At 38.0% G+C, this 17,660-nt stretch overlaps 1 protein-coding gene across 1 annotated transcript in view; it reads left to right on the top strand.

Moving 5' to 3' along the window:
* alk (ALK receptor tyrosine kinase) overlaps window positions 1–17,660 on the top strand; it is a 481,244-nt gene that overhangs the window by 235,104 nt on the left and 228,480 nt on the right. Inside the window, exon 5 of the mRNA XM_047821514.1 lies at window positions 13,623–13,736. Within this exon, the coding sequence (XP_047677470.1) occupies window positions 13,623–13,736 (114 nt within the window). The remainder of the gene's footprint in view (window positions 1–13,622; window positions 13,737–17,660) is intronic.

The raw sequence follows: 17,660 nt of genomic DNA, 5'->3' as shown, positions 1-17,660 counted from the left end.
TGAGTAGCTTGACAAGATCTGACAAGGTTATTCTGTTTTATTAACATTCGGAGAGAGAGAGAGAGAGAGAGAGAGAGAGAGAGAGAGAGAGAGAGAGAGAGAGAGAGCTTGGTGAAGGAAGGTTTATTTATAGCTGATGTAAGTCAGAAGTTGTTTCACAGATGTTCCACAGCGTTAAACATAACTTTAAGCAAACAAAATGAACAGTGTTGAACTTTAATACGTATTCAATCCTTGGCAAATCCTTGAAATAATAAACCACACAGTGCTCGTTATGAGAAAGCAATTGATTTGGGTGTGGTAACAGAAGCGGTTCGGGGTAATGTAAATATCAAAGCATTAACAAACGTCTCCTCTACATGAAGTCAACACTTGCATGCTAGGTTTTTACACGTTGTACGGATTTTCTCATGTATCCATGAGGACAACGGCAACAGGATTTCTTTTCCCATTTTTCTTTTTCCACTTCTTTTTACTTTTCTTTTCTTGCTTCGCTGCATTTTTCTGACGAGATCCTTTGCCCACAGCAGAATTATATAGCGTCTGGCTGCTTTTTCAGGCGCGGAGTTTCACCTACTAGAGTTTTATCTACTTTTAGCACTTTTAAACAATGTTCGCTCTCTTCCCAAGTGTTGAAGTTACTATTGATGTAAGCATCATTATAGGTCCTGATTAAAGCTAATAGGTTGTCATTAAGCTATGAGACCTGTTGAGTAAGTAAAAGAACAGACATACTCCTTGATGTGCTCTGCTCTAGTGGGACTTTCTCCAGCTCCTGTTAGATAGTCTGCTGAAGTGGAACAGCCAGACAGATGTTCTGCGAAATTAAACGAGGGCCGTGGTTTGCTTTCACAAAATTTCTGCCACTTTTCCACTCATCAGCAATGATATAAAAAATAGATTGGTTCATTACCCATTCTGATCTACAGCACGCCTGTGACTTTCCCAACAGAGGCATTCTGGAGAGGAACACCTGCTTGTGCCGATAAGGCATGCACACCCATTTAGACTGGTTAACGCAGTAACAGAAGATGTGCTGGAACTGCTGTCAGGTGCCATCCAATTATTCAGATTGGTTCTGATATGGTGATGTTGATTGATTTCAATGTGCTTCCTTTCATATCTCATTACTGTTATGGGATATTAATTGAGACTGAGTTCGGTGCCAGGGTACGACGTATAGCAAACTGGGTACCAGTAACAGATTGTAACCCAGTTTCTATAGTCATGGCTTTTGGAGTGGTTCGAATATTTCTTACTAATAAGCTCTCGATTTTGTTGCAATTGTCAGGGGACAGTTTCACAGCATTCACTTACATAACTTGCACAACTTTCTGTATTTTCACTGTACTGTAGATACTGAATCATTCATAATAGCTTCAAATCTGTAAACATCTAAAGCATTCGCATAAAAACGAATTTTTTTTTTAAACACATCGTTTGGAGGCATAAAGAACGATCATTTACTACTCTGTAAATATAAAGAATAGTTCTAATACGTAAACATTTATATAGATAGCACATTTTTTAAATCTTTAAGAAATAAGATTGCTTTGCTTTCTTGGAAAAATAAACACAAAAGCAGTGATAAAAACAAGGAAAGGACTAAATTTCAATCTGAAGAGATATCACAGTTGTCACAGCGCTGGACAAAGGATCAAGCAGCACAGAGACTGTTCAACATGATAACATCACTCCAACCCATGAGTTCAGTCCATTCGTAAACAGTGGAAATGCTTTGTTTGTGGACGGTCAAGGCGATGAGGAATCCACTGCCCAGGGTTGCCAGATCTTAAGAAAAGATGACCAAAGTAAATTTAAAAGATGGCACCTTACACGATATCAAATGATGTTGGAGGTATATGACACAACAGATTCAAATGTTTTAGGTTTAATTAAAAAAAAAACAAAAAAACATGACACAAGTAATAGTTTTAATTTCATTAATCCATCTACTCATAAATAAATAAATAAATAAATAAATAAATAAATAAATAAACAAACAAACAAACAAACTCTTGCCTGAATCCTGGTTATAAGAATTTCTTTTTTCAACATCACACTGCAGATTTTTTTATACACTTATATTTTGAATTAATACATATATATATTTTTCCCATAGTGCTAATTGCTGAAATTGATCAGGTTTAACATCTGTTATTTGCTATAAAGTAAAATCTTGCTACAGTATTTAGAAAGCAGCACCCATAGATTTGCTGTTTCAGCATAACCCCTCTTCCAAAAATCTAATTTGGTGTACAAAAAAAAACCACTTGGCAACCAGTTTAAGAACCGTTTGGGTCTTAATCCCCTTCACATTTGATGTCTGCAACCAGCAGACAAATCTGATTAATCACCTAAACATTAAAACAATATAACAAAAGATAACAGTTTAAACAAACCTTCAATATAAAATTAGAAGAAAGAGGAAAAGGGATTAAGAAGAAAGAAGAAGAAGAAGAAAAAAAAACCCTACACAGCATACTTTAAGTTGGAGACACAACACTGTGTCTTTTTTCTATATAGGTATTGGCCATCGGACACGTTTGACAGGTGACAATGATGAAACGGTGTATACACTACAACTCTGAACACACAGAGTTTTAAGACTGTACCCTCAGGGGAAATTAGAGTTCTAGTTAAGCTTTACTTTGCTATTGAACTCCTAAAGTCAATTCTGTGACTCCTCTATATACACAAGCCTCTTAAGGAATACTTAGAGTCGAGAGTAATTCACTCTGCACCTAGTCAATAACTTGGAAAGTCAATAGACTTTTACTGATAATAGAAAACAAATATGTCTTATTCAAACTTTTACCAATCTTTGACAGTTGCAAGCAAAGTCTGATCTCCCAGTGGAGAAAAAAAAAATAAAAGTCAGTTAATTGATGAACAAATAGAGCAAGTCACAGGAGGTACTCTATAAAACAATACGGTAAAGGTCAATGACCAAAGGGATTTAATGATTTTTTTTTTCTCTTTCTTCTCTGGTTAAATAACCGATGATTTCTTTCTCTATTACCACTGAATTCTTACAAAATGGAAAAAAAAAAAAGGAAATAGTCGTAGTAGTCATCCATAACCATCAAGAAAATCATTCTGATTCACAAATTCTGATATCACGATGACTTCAGCACATCCAGATGAGGTGCACAGAAATAGCACGCAGCTGCAAGAGCAGTAACTTGTGCAAAATCATGTCAGAAAAAAAAAAAAAATCATGGCAAACAATCAGTGTGATGAAATGAGGTATGAGAGGAAAATTATGTCTGTTCATAGGCTTTGTACCTACAGCACTAGGGTTGCAAATGACAAAATAGTCTCATAATTATATATATATATATATATATATATATATAAAGACATAAAAAAAATCCGACAGTGAATGCAACTGTTGGTATGCTTACTCTGAACATCTCTTGGTGGGTGATATGATGGCAATGTCAAATTATGAATGTAACATCATTTCTATGCTGCATCAGGATAAATACATTTGCTCCCTAAAAAAACACTACAAAAAAGAACAGTTTAAATGATACTTTATTTGTTTATTTTTTATGTCTAAAAGAAAAAAAACATATTATGTAATATTAAAAATTCAAATATAATATAAAAAATATAAACTATATTTTATATTTTATAATATAAAAATATTATTATAAAAACATTTCTATAAATTATGTAATTATATTCTTATTAAATGAATCTAAAAATAGACGCCCACACCCACACACACACACACACACACACACACACATATATATAACATACATATATATATATATATATATATATATATATATATATATATATATATATATATATATATATATATATATATAACGAATGGTTTTCTGAAAAGAAAGAAAGAAAGAAAAAAAATGCAAAAACATTATTAATTCATATCAAATACTGTAAATAAAACTAACACAAATATATATGAATGATTTTCTGCAAAAAAAAGTAGGTAAGAAAGAAAGAAAGAAAGAAAGAAAGAAAGAAAGAGCACAATTGTACAATTTAACAGATTTATTACCACAAATTAAGCAAGTAAGAGATAAAATGTATGAAAAATCACAGTATTCAATTCAACGTTATTTGTTTAGTACACTTCCCAGTATACACTGTCACAAAGCAGCCTTGTAGGAATAAAAAAATATGGATTAATAATTAAAAATTTAACATTATATTTATCCCTAATGAACGAGTCAGAGGCCACGGTGGCAAGGGAAAACCCCCTGTGACTTCATGAGGAGAAAAACCTTGAAGAAGAAGCAGACTCAAAGAAACCAGGAAATCCGTCCTCCCCTGGGTAAATGATAATGTTATTTCTAGGGGGGGACACGGTGGCTTAGTGGTTAGCACATTCGCCTCACACCTCCAGGGTTGGGGGTTCGATTCCCGCCTCCGCCTTGTGTGTGTGGAGTTTGCATGTTCTCCCCGTGCCTCGGGGGTTTCCTCCGGGTACTCCGGTTTCCTCCCCCGGTCCAAAGACATGCATGGTAGGTTGATTGGCATCTCTGGAAAATTGTCCGTAGTGTGTGAGTGAATGAGAGTGTGTGTGTGACCTGCGATGGGTTGGCACTCCGTCCAGGGTGTATCCTGCCTTGATGCCCAATGACACCTGAGATAGGCACAGGCTCCCCGTGACCCGAGGTAGTTCGGATAAGCGGTAGAAAATGAATGAATGAATGAATGAATGAATGAATGAATGAATGTTAGTTCTAACAACAGACAGCATCACACAGCAGATTTACAGAAATTCTGATGGATATGTAAATGATTAATGAACAAGCCAGAGGTGATGAGGTGAGGAAACACTTCCTGAGACGACACGAGGAAGAGAGAGAGAGAGAGAGAGAGAGAGAGAGAGAGAGAGAGAGAGAGAGAGAGAGAGGTTAGAAATGATTACTTTTCTACACCTGTGTGCTGTATGCTATAAAGTCAAACAGTACTCAATGCAGTTAACTTCTACAAAACAGCAATTTGCTCTTTTAAGGATGAGACTATGATGATGCCACAAAGACTTCTTCTCTTTTAATGTCAAGGTGGCGTAACACCCGAGTCAAGTGGCTCTTCAGACCCTATTCAAGATGGCTTGTGTTAGAAAGAGTTTTTGATAGCAGTCTTTATGACGGTGGATGCGTACTGTATTTTGCTCACTGCAATATGATTCATGTGTGGAAAAAATAAAGTAGAAATATCTCTTAAGTACTCTTTCTACACCAGATAATGAAATACAGTTGATAAAACAAGGTCTGGGAAGAAGAAGATGATGATGATTATTATTTTATTTTTGTAATAACTGATATTTCAAGAAAAGCAGTGATTCTGCAGAAGATGATCTTAGAAATCACCTTGACTAACTTTAATTAAAGAACACTATGTTTCGTATCACTATAAATGATCATAATGCTTTACGTAAGATTTTCACATCAAGCCAATAATCGCTTCATTGAATTACTTTAGATTGGAAATAATATTACAGTTTATTGTAGAATACGGTGTATGATATATGAAAGAAAAGCTAGCACAAATAGATTCAACACGTTTATGACTTTAAGCCTCTTAAAATTATAAAGAAAGAAAAAAAAAATAAAAAATTTATGATCATATCTGAAGATTATTCGTATTCTACTGAATTTTGTAATAATTCATTCTTAATGACTTATACTACTTAGACCACTGCTGAATGCTGGATTCTGATTGGTCAAACATTGTTGATAAAGATTCTTCAACAGCAGCTACAAAGTCTTGACCTAAAGGTTAGAGAGTTTGATTCCTAACCCTAAGGTTGTGGGTTTGAGTCTCGGGCCGGCAATACCACGACTGAGGTGCCCTTGAGCAAGGCACCGAACCCCTCAACTGCTCCCTGGGTGCCGCAGCATAAATAGATGGCCACTTCTCCGGGTGTGTGTTCACGGTGTGTGTGTGTGTTCACTGCTGTGTGTGTGCACTTTGGATGGGTTAAATGCAGAGAACGAATTCTGAGTATGGGTCACGTACTTAGCCGTATGTCACGTCACTTTCACGTTTCACAAACAGTAGTTTGGGCTTCGTTGTGAACAAGAATGAATCTTTTTGTTGAATAAACACAGATTTGTTCAGAAAACAAAACATCACTATCTTTTGTTTAAGTGATTGTTCTAAACATTTGCACCTGATAATCAGAAACTAGAAGTCTCTTTAACGCACAGGAACAATATCCGACTGTTAAGATGACTGTTAAGATGTGTGTAAAAAAAAACAAAAACATATATATCTATATCTATATATATATATATAGATATATATCTATATATATATATATATATAAAGGATTCTCGGTAAGACCTTTCCTTGAACATAAAACCAAAATAGCAATAGCTATGTTCAAATTGCTATCTATTCAGTGAGGTTATAAAAGAGCTGAGAGCACTTATTAAAGGGTCAAGGATGGGAATGGCCATGACCTTTCCATAAAACTGAACGGTGACATTTGTGACAGCCTAAAAAAAAAAAAAAAATACAGAGACACTCAGACAGACGGGAACCCTGTGGAATACACTGGCTCGAATATGAGGCTAGTAAAAAGGCTGCAGCCACATTTTCATGTAAACAATCCTGGAATGATGCGTCAATTACCTTTATCTGGTTTGATTTCAGACAAATTTCAGACAAATTTACTGCTATAACCTTCAGGGACTGGCATTAAACTGGAGTGCATTCTAGAAAGCAAGTAAACAACATCAGTCAAAGCTCATAGCTTTACAGATAGCGGAAAAATACAATCATGAAACAAATGACAGCCTTTTTTATCGTAAGGAATATTTTAAGTAAGGCTCTGAATATTAATGAGTCAGAATGAGCAGTTTAGGAGATTTTAGCACATTGTGTCTTTAATAATGTATAATGCAACCTGTAATTATTTAAGAATGAGTAATAATTCACATCATTTTGACATTTTTGGTCTTAAGGGAATTAGACACAAATATTCTATATATGAAGTGCATAGCGTCAATCTGATTTAATATCAAGACGAAATAATCATCAAGTATGAATACGGATTTGTTACCATGGTTAACAATTCTGACTACTGTCTTTGGGAACTACTTTTTTAAGTCTAACTTTTTTAAAGAAAATGCAAAAGCAGGTCCACACCACCAGGCAGGTTTCCATGAGAAGTCGTTAAGTATTTCCTGCTAATTTTCTCGCCAACTGCCACCTGGTTACTGTGACCAAAGTACGACAATTTCTCACTCGTGAACCAATCATACAACCTATGAGTCGCTCCATTAGACATAGGTTGTTTCACTCCGGGCATGTTTACAGGTTCTTGGTGCCTCCGTAGTGTTTGTCTGTGTTGGTGTCAGACTCAATTGATTCTTTTGGACCATCTTCATAATAGATCATCATAAACACACATGATAAACACAACAGTCAGTTCATCATATCATCTTTTTTTGTTATTATTTTGGTGCTCTTACTGTATGTGCAGTAAGGCTTTTCATCTCTTCTGTGTCCTACAACGTTCACCTGCCACTTATGGTACTTGATTGTACGTGTTGTAGAAACGAATGATATCGTCATCGACTAAAAAACACGTCCGCATTCATGTTGGAGGTGGAAGCTCACACTACCTCCAGGGTCTTCTACTGCGGTGCACTTCATGTCCACATGACAGCTTTACGTTACCAGTTTTTTCCAGACTAAAAGTCCAGTGTGAAAGCCTCCTAAGAATCACATTTCTCCTATATATTTAGTTTCTTCGGCACCTTATATCCGCAACAAACAACTCTACAAATCTCTTTAACCGAGTCTTCTGTTGCTGTCTCTGTTTACTTAGCACCATGTGGAGCAGTGTCTACTTTAAGATAAACTAATCAATAATGATGCTGATCCTCTAGCTGCTGTGGCCGTGCAGAACCTCCAGGCTCGGCGCCGTTCTGGGACAAGGAGGCCGTAATGAGGTGTGCATGAGTGTGTCAGTGGACTTAGAGAAATTTACCGCACATGAACAGAATACTAGAGAGGTCCAGCTTGACTCTTGAGCCTGACAGAAATCAATGCTCTCCTTTGTGTTATAGCCAGTTTAATTCATCCGCTGATTTTTTTTTTTCCTACCCCTTTTCGGTTGTCTTAGACAAGCATTTAATGATTCACCGAGAAAGGACCGGGGGATAGAGGGTAAGGAACTGTGTCAGGAAAGGGGATTTATATCCATGCTGTGGTTGTCATGACGCGGGGCAGGAAGCGGACCCAGACGCAGGATAGCAAAACAAAACAGGGTTTAATAACAGAGGAACACGAAACACGACACGGACTAGAGACAGGACAAAGACAACAGTAGATTCTGCGCTGCCATCGGCAACACGGCACACTTAAATACAAAGGACAATGATGACACAATGAGGAGCAGGTGTGGCGACAGGGAGGAGCAAACGAAGGCGGGGCAGACACGTGACAAGAAACGTAAACAAAACAACTGCACGTGGCCAAAGTCCAGGCTGAGTCATAACAGTGGTTTTATTTTGATGCTTAATTAAAAATAATCTAATATATATATATATATATATATATAGGATAGAGGTGTTTTTATTATTTATAATAATAATAATAATAATAATAATAATAATAATAATAATAATAATAATAATGACAGTGAGGAAAAAATAACAATAATAACAATAGTTATTATTATTTTTATTACTATTGTTATTATTATTATTTAACAATAATAATAACAATACTAAATGTTATTATTATTGTTATTTTTATTATTATTTTTGTTGTTGTTTTAAAATATATAAAAATACTGTGGTATTTATTTGTTTGTTTGTTTGTTTTTATTTGTCTTTTTGACAATAATGTGCAATTAACCAAAACACAAAATAGTAGAACATTGTTTACATTTACATCAGGACCTCGTGAAACTGTGAGCACGATGTGTGTAAATCACAGAAAATAAAATACATATTTTTATAGTCTTCTAAACAAAAGTCCATACAGCAGTTCTCCCTTCCGCCTAAACGCTGTGCTTTCTGCTGCCATCCATATAAAACATTAACATACAGAAAAAAAATAGTTACAGTAAGGAGTCCAATTTTATAAGCTTTTAAACAACGAGGGTAAAAGCCTTCTTGTTAAATTAACCCCATTTTCAGTGACTAATGTGATCATTAAAGCAGGAATTCTATCGCTAAATTTCTATATTTGCAATATACTAGACTGATATTAGGTGCTTATTTGAATTTATACAAAATCACCACTACAGTTTTTATGCCATTATTTTATTTCCATCCATCCATTTTCTACCGCTTATCCGGGGCCGGGTCGCGGGGGCAGCAGTCTAAGCAGGGATGCCCAGACTTCCCTCTCCCCAGACACTTCCTCCAGCTCTTCCGGGGGAATACCGAGGCGTTCCCAGGCCAGCCGAGAGACATAGTCCCTCCAGCGTGTCCTAGGTCTTCCCCGGGGCCTCCTCCCGGTTGGACATGCCCGGAACACCTCCCCAGGGAGGCGTCCAGGAGGCATCCGAAACAGATGCCCGAGCCACCTCAGCTGACCCCTCTCAATGTGGAGGAGCAGCGGCTCTACTCTGAGCTCCTCCCGAGTGACTGAACTCCTCACCCTATCTCTAAGGGAGCGCCCAGCCACTCTGCGGAGGAAACTCATTTCGGCCACCTGTATCCGGGATCTTGTCCTTTCGGTCATGACCCAAAGCTCATGACCATAGGTGAGGGTAGGAACGTAGATCGACTGGTAAATAGAGAGCTTCGCCTTGCGGCTCAGCTCTCTCTTCACCACAACAGATCGGTATATCGACCGCATCACTGCGGAAGATACACCGATCCGCCTGGCGATCTCCCGCTCCATCCTTCCCTCACTCGTGAACAGGACCCCAAGATACTTAAACTCCTCCACTTGAGGCAGGAGCTCTCCACCAACCTGAAGAGGGCAAGCCACCCTTTTCCGGCTGAGAACCATGGCCTCGGACTTGGAGGTGCTGATTCTCATCCCCGCCGCTTCATTTTATTTTATTTCATTTTTTTTATTTGGTTTCATCATCTTGAATTCGGAAAGGGGAAAAATAATCTGCTTTTCCTGTAATCATTTTCTATCCTAAATGCTAAACAAAAAAACACCCTGTTTGCAGGATCAAGTGTTATTTTATACGCCACTGAATAAAGAGTCTGTAAGCGATATTGTTATAACAAAGCAAATTTACAGTGATTGGCATGACGATTATAACTTGAGGTATTCATGCAGCAATATAGAGGCAATTTGCTATTTGATGGTTATTTCCTTACTTGCCATTTACACATAATTGCATAGGCCTATCTTTAAATGTATTTATTCTGTAATTGCCTTTTTTTTATGTTATATCGTATTGCTAGGCAAAGAGAAAAAAATTCATCAAGAAATTCTGGCAACCTTGGAGATGGGACATCAACACATAACATTGTATTAATCTTAATGTGTCCGGCAAATACTTGCATTAGCTGACTGCGAATACAAAAGTACTGTATGCATATTGATGTTTCCTTTGAATTTACTGACCAGAGTTTTATTTTTTTTTGTAAGGGAATAAAAAGCTCAGACTTCCTAAGGTTTGGCTTAATAAGAGTTTAACAAGGGTTCAGTTTGAGAATGTAGCAGGTAACAAGGACCGGTACCTTTTCTGTCTGAGCGTTCCTCGGGTATAGCTATGACAGCTATTATAAATGCTCATTATTTCCAAGGACTGTCTACAGCACCTTTCATCATCTTTAAATTGTTGAATGTGTTATTTACCCAACTAAAATGTTCTTTGTGCTAAAACTGTCAGATGTCAAAAGTTACTTTGGTTCATTTTAACATAGGAAGACTGTGTTTCTGGAGAGTTTTCAAAGAGCCATAACCAGCTCTTGGCAGATGCTTTTGACACTTCAGAGGTAGTTTGATATCTGATAGAGCATCTCTTAGCTCTGCTCCCCACACTCCTTCATGGGTAATGACTTTATTACTGGCCATTGAAACACTGCCAAACAAAGCTCATGATTGAAGCACTACATCATGTTCCATCAAACATGTCAGTTTTTGCCCTCCACATAGAGTTTGATATTGAGCGCTTGTTATTTATTTCATTGTTTTTTCAACCAGATGAAGGTTGCTGCAGCTGAGCAGGTCTGAGATTTGAGCTCTGAAAGGAAACGGGGTGATGAGAGAGGAGTTGGCGAGGGCCTCATTGATCAGATGATGAAGTGCTGGTGTGTCGTTCCCAAATCGAGCTCAATCGAGCTTCTGGGCAGCCGAGTGATGAGTGGAAAACAGCTGTAGAGAACAAATGAGAGAAAAATTAGAAAGGAGGGAAATTGAGGTAACTGGAGAACAGGTACTGCTTTTGCACTAACATTTTTCACACCGATGCAAGGCTTTTTAACGTCTTTCCGTAGTTTACGCGAGTGCTGAACAGAGACAAACGAAGCAGGTGACGGTGTCATCGTGCGTCGGCTTCACGCTGCATTTGGCTTAGCGCTTATGAAAGTCAAGCTGTGTTTACTATTGATCTTCTCTTAATGGTCATTTACAATGATTAAAGAGTTTAGACAAGTCCAGATTCCTCAGAGGACCTAGTGTACTGGCACACAGTCTCCGTTCATTACTGTCTAAAAGGAAAGAGAATGACCCTTGGCAGGCCTTAATACACTGACTGATCTGTCTGAGTTTAGCCCATATTATCATACTGCAATTCAAATATACTCATTAAGTGGGGAAGCCTGTAAGGGGTCTGTTTGTAATTATACAATTATAAAATCTGTATGCCAATACAGTTACAGAAAAAAAATAATAAATAAAAATGCCTGACGCACACTTTGTGGTTTAGTCACATTTTTATGGAATGTTAAGATTTATATGAATAATATCAGGCAGGAAAAGCGTTAAAGGAACATTACCTAATGCATCAAGGCAGATTTTATGCCTTTTCACCACTTGGTAATTCAAGCCACTGTAGAATATTTCAAAGACATAAAATCTAAGTTATGAATGCCACGCTGTCATATCTGATGCCGTTTCGAATCGATCCATTTAATCTAACACTTTAAACCGTAACAGAAATAGAAGACAGGCGAATATTTGTATAGCTTATGGCTTACATGAATCAGGCGAAACAGCATGCATTGCTTTGCCTTCTACAGTGAAAAATAGTACAATTTTAGGTTTAAATCTGACACAGCATTTGGGGATTGCGTTTATTTTGCATCCCGGTTTTGACCTTTTATCCTCCTACCAAATGTTCACACAGCCAAGTGGCTGAAAGTCATTCATTGTTAATGAGAGCAGCTGATGTATAGCAACAAGAGTTGTGTTTGATCTGAGCTTAACTCTATTCAAATGAGTAGCCAAGTGAAAGACAGCTCTCAATAGGAGAGACAGTTGTTGGTATGCTTATTAAAAAGCTATGTGTTCCTAGTTTGCACTCCTGAAACAATACAACACATTGGATCTGTTTGGAAGAAATCTCGTTGTCTAGCAGGCGATTACTTAGCTTGGTTTATACGGCTATATCGGAGTAGCCGCTCTGAGAAGGTCACTCTCATGGTACCATTCTGCACTTTTCCTTGGTACAACCGAGACTCCACCTTTGTACTGTTTGGTCCATTTATTTCTAAGAATACAGGTTAACTATAACAAGAAGCTAGCAAGGTCAAAATAAATGGTACTGTACAGATAACCGATAAATGGCTATAAGTTCCTGAAGTGCTTCTACTTGAACCATTTTCATATGAACTGCCTCTTTTCAGTGGTTCTGCTTACAAGAACAAACTGAAGAACCTTTTTTAAGTTTATTCAGCATTCAGCTGTGCCTGATGCCTCCTTTTTTGGTCTCCATTACACTGTTAAAACACTTACTTTGTTTGAGGTCATCCCCCTAAAAAAGGGTTTTGTGTAGAACCCTTGGAGAGCAATGATTTTTTTTTTTTTTTATTAAAACAATTTTATAATTCAAATAAAAAGTAAGGTGAACTCAATGCTATCAAGGTTCCCTGCAACCCAGCATGATAAGCTGTGTATAGAATGGATGCACGGATAATAATAATAATAATAATAATAATAATAATAATAATAATAATAATAATAATAATAATAAAGTTAGTGTAAGTCATTTTAAAAAGAAGTTTCCAACTCGGATTCAAAGCACTCTACTTTTCAATGAACCCACTGAATGGTTCTAGACACGTGGACAAAACAGTTCTATCCTTGAATTAAATAAAGATTAAATCCCACAATGGTCACTAAAATTGAAAAAAGTATAAATCAATAAAAATGCATTAAAAATTGACTTATGAAAATCAGAGATTGCAAATCTTGCTTTAATGAAGTACCAACAATTTTGTTCAAATGTGTATATAAAGAATCATTTTGGGGTTCGATATATGAAACTAATGATATAATCATTCCTTTAAACAAAAAGAGACTTTGATTTGTTTTCCTTGAAGACATCTCATCTGCAGCGTATTTAACAACTTTAAAGCCTGAAAGGTGTTAAAGCTTTTTATTGCTCATTCATTTCATGGAGCCCAACGTGTGAAACACTGCAGCGTACAGCGTGATATACTTTATAAATCTATAATAACAACATGCACTAATTTACTTTGCAGGAGCTGCGACAGTCAGAAATAGCGGAAACACTGATGCTTCACCGCGCTACTGGAACTTCTCCTGGATATCGGCGGACGTTCTCGGCTTCCCAGAGGACACGTCAACCGATTCGGGTAAGTCATCTGCCTTCAAAAGGCTTTCACTTAGAAGAAAGAATAGCACTTTATAGGATGTGACGTGTGTCAGGAGCTTCCTGTCATCACGTATATGCATCACTGCCTTATTAAAAACTCGGTATTACAGCTTCTGTATGTCCGAGCTAGCATGTGTGGAATGCAAGAATATTTGTCTAACAGATATTAAAAAGAATTTTAGGTGAATATGAAGGGAGAGTGATATAAATAGAATGAGACAGGCATGAGGATAGAAAGCCTGAGAGAATTCTCTGCCCGACGGAATACAGAACATCGGCAGTGTGTTGAGGATTTAACGATTAATAAAGCACAGACTGCTTTTTATTACAAAATCAAAAATCATGCTTTTTTTTTTTTTCCCTTTACTGACTTTATTTGTCTGATGATATGCTGTGTTCGCTGTCAGTGATTTAATAGATCTACATTTAGATACCTAGACCTGGACTATAGACACTAGAAAATTTTACGTGCACTAAAAAAAGGACTTACTGAAGCAGATAAAGTGTCTGAACAACCCTGTATATGTCACGGCGAGACAAAGGCGAGTGAGGAACCAAATGTAGTTTAAAGTTTAATACTCAACACAAGAAACAGATAAACAGGCAGGCAGGCAGGCAACACAAGGCAGAACACAGAGCTAACAGGAAACGGGAACATCGACATAAACATACCACATACTACAAGGACTAACACCAGGGAAATGAACAAACAGAGTAGAAATACCAAACAGGAACCAATCACAACGCAGAGACAATCAGAGACTAAGACAACACACCTGGGGGGAAGATAGAGTTCAATTAGTGTCCATGGTAACAAATGAGTGGGCGGAGCACACAATCAACAGCAGGGCAAGACAGCAGACAGAAACAGGGCAAAACACAGAGACAGACTCATTACAGTATATTCTCTCACTCCGGTTTCCACCACGTCTGGCTACGCTGTTTTAACATGTCTGTGCTGATTGTGCCGAAGAGATTCAATGGTAATTATCATCGCCGTTCATTTACCATTACATTTGATTGCAGGCTTATTTAATCCTTTTGTTTTGGCTTTCTCTCTCACAGTACCTTTTTATTTTAATGATTATTTTCATCTGAAAATGTTCAGTGACGTCTCTAATAAAAAGTTCACAGGTGTTACTGATTGTTTTGGTGGTCATTAATTTAACATTCGAAGCATCTTCAAACGTCTGCGTGTAACCTAGTCGAAGAGAGGCGGACGATGGGGCGGAAACCTTTTATTTATTTATTATAGTGTTGAGCTACTGTATAAAGCTAGATAAGAAATGAGCTTAATTCAAATAACTGACTGAGAAACTAGTTCATAAAAACATAGAACAGATGCACAACTGAATGAAGGAAATGAAACTTTGACCTCTAGTGGTGTGGCAGAGAAACGCCTCAGATATCCGTAACATTTTGAGATGTCAAAGAAAGCGTACTCCAAATCGAAAGTTGGTCTGGATGCTGTTTGGTATCATAAACTAGCCCAGAGAAGTGAGCGAGAATCTGCTTATTTAACCCAGAGATTATACAGAAGCCTAGATAGCGTTCTGAATTTCATAAATTGTTATGCTTGGTTTGGGGGGCACGGTGGCTTAGTGGTTAGCACGTTCTCCTCATACCTCCAGGGTTGGGGGTTCGATTCCCGCCTTCGCCTTGTGTGTGTGGAGTTTGCATGTTCTCCCCGTGCCTCGGGGGTTTCCTCCGGGTACTCCGGTTTCCTCCCCCGGTCCAAAGACATGCATGGTAGGTTGATTGGCATCTCTGGAAAAATTGTCCATAGTGTGTGATTGCTTGAGTGAATGAGAGTGTGTGTGTGCCCTGCGATGGGTTGGCACTCCGTCCAGGGTGTATCCTGCCTTGATGCCTGATGACGCCTGAGATAGGCACAGGCTCCCCGTGACCCGAGAAGTTCGGATAAGCGGTAGAAAATGAATGAATGAATTTGCTTGGTTTTTCACTACAGTCTTACATCAAGCCATTTGTACTACATACAGTACAGTATGTAGTATACCGCTTGATGTAACAAGGCTGTTCAATATTTGACTAAATTTAAAAAACGAAGGTAACAACACAACATTCGGAGAAACAAAATGAACGGATGAGTGAAATTTAAATCAAATGAAATCTTGTGACTCTATTAAACATGATCCATATCTCTTGGCTCATTTGGCTCCTGGACCAGTTGGCATTGCTGGTCAATGGGCTTGTCATTGATGTATGTCATTGGTGTGTTTACCCTATAAGTATCTGGCACCAATCAGAAATAGGCATTCACTCTCCTCTTTGCGATCACTGCCAGTTGCTTATGGCGAAAACACACCAATGGTTTGGCTCGCTAACAAGATTTTACTGAGTATCGCTGCATGGATCTGATTTATGTACAAACATTTCCTTTCGGAATTTTTATTTTATTTGTCAAGACAAGTGATTTGTGGTCAGATGGATGGTTTCGGAAAGATTTTGTGGTTTGTGGTGTATTGTACTAGCCAGGTGCTACTAGCGGAAAAAAAAAATGACAAAGGAAAGTGAAAACCTGCTACTTGCATGAGCACGAGGTCTTTCTAAAAGAAAAAATATGTATCTTTGTGATTAAAATAATCATAGCTGGTTTATGTACGATAAGAATCTTTCAAAGGACAAAATTTCCCTTGAAGGAAAATTCTACCCCGAGGGACTCGTATTAATCTTTATAATTAATATGTGATCTTCAGTGGCACTTAAGAATTATTTTGTAATTATATTTTGTCCTTTTTAGCTTAACCGATTCTTTTTTTTTTTTTTTTTTTTGACATGTTGGCCTGTTTTTCTTTTATCAGTCTTTAGCATTATCCACACGAGTGAGCTTTAGACGTTGCTACTCTGGAAGCTTTTTTTTTTTTCCTTGCCATGATTGCCTCTGGCTTGCTCATTAAGTACAAATAGGAGCAAGTAGAAACCTTTATTTTGTCACATATACAGTACTTTACAGCACAGTGAAACGATTTCTTCACATATGCCAACTTTTGAAGGTTGTGGTCAGAGCACAGGGTCAGTCATGATACAGCGCCCCTGGAGCAGAGAGGGTTAAGGGCCTTGCTCAAGGGCCCAACGGTAGCAGCTTGGCCTTAACAGTTTTCTTCATTTTTTTAAAGAAAGATTAAGATATATTAATAATAAATAGATGATTAACTAACTTTGGTAACATAAGGTAGGAGGCACGGTGGCTTAGTGGTTAGCATGTTTGCCTCACACTTCCAGGGTTGGGGGTTCGATTCCCGCCTCCGCCTTGCGTGTGTGGAGTTTGCATGTTCTCCCCATGCCTCGGGGGTTTCCTCTGGGTATTCCGGTTTCCTCCCCCAGTCCAAAGACATGCATGGTAGGTTGATTGGCATCTCTGGAAAATTGTTTGTAGTGTGTGTGTGTGTGTGTGTGTGTGTGTGTGTGTGTGTGTGTGTGTGTGTGTGTGTGTGTGTGTGTGAGTGAATGAAATGTATGGGTGTGCCCTGCGATGGGTTGGCACTCCGTCCAGGCTCCCCGTGACCCGAGGTAGTTTGGATAAGCGGTAGAAAATGAATGAATGAATGAATGGTAACATAAGGTGCAGGAATACCTTGCATGTGTCTAGTTGCCTCTCAGACCATCAGTCAATTAGCCCATATGAGTGAAAGTCACTCTGTGCATGTAAGAGTCCTTGAGTTATCAGTGCTCGTGTCAGAGGTTAGGTTGCCTACAGGTTTTCGGCAGCATCCTGACACGTCCCTGCTCTTCAGCTGCGTATGAAAAGTCTTTAAGTGGAGTGTGACTGACGTAGAGAATCCAGGGACCTGAGTGACTATACAGTAATCTCTCATGGCTGTGTAATTGGTGTCACTGGGATGATGCTGCGCTCTCTGATTTATGCCAGTGTGGTCATCCTACC

The sequence above is a fragment of the Tachysurus fulvidraco genome, chromosome 12 (genome assembly GCF_022655615.1).
Source record: "Tachysurus fulvidraco isolate hzauxx_2018 chromosome 12, HZAU_PFXX_2.0, whole genome shotgun sequence".
In the NCBI taxonomy this organism is placed as follows: domain Eukaryota; kingdom Metazoa; phylum Chordata; class Actinopteri; order Siluriformes; family Bagridae; genus Tachysurus; species Tachysurus fulvidraco.
The sequence above is the reverse complement of the archived record's forward strand: the minus strand, read 5'-3'. Positions and strand labels throughout refer to the sequence as shown.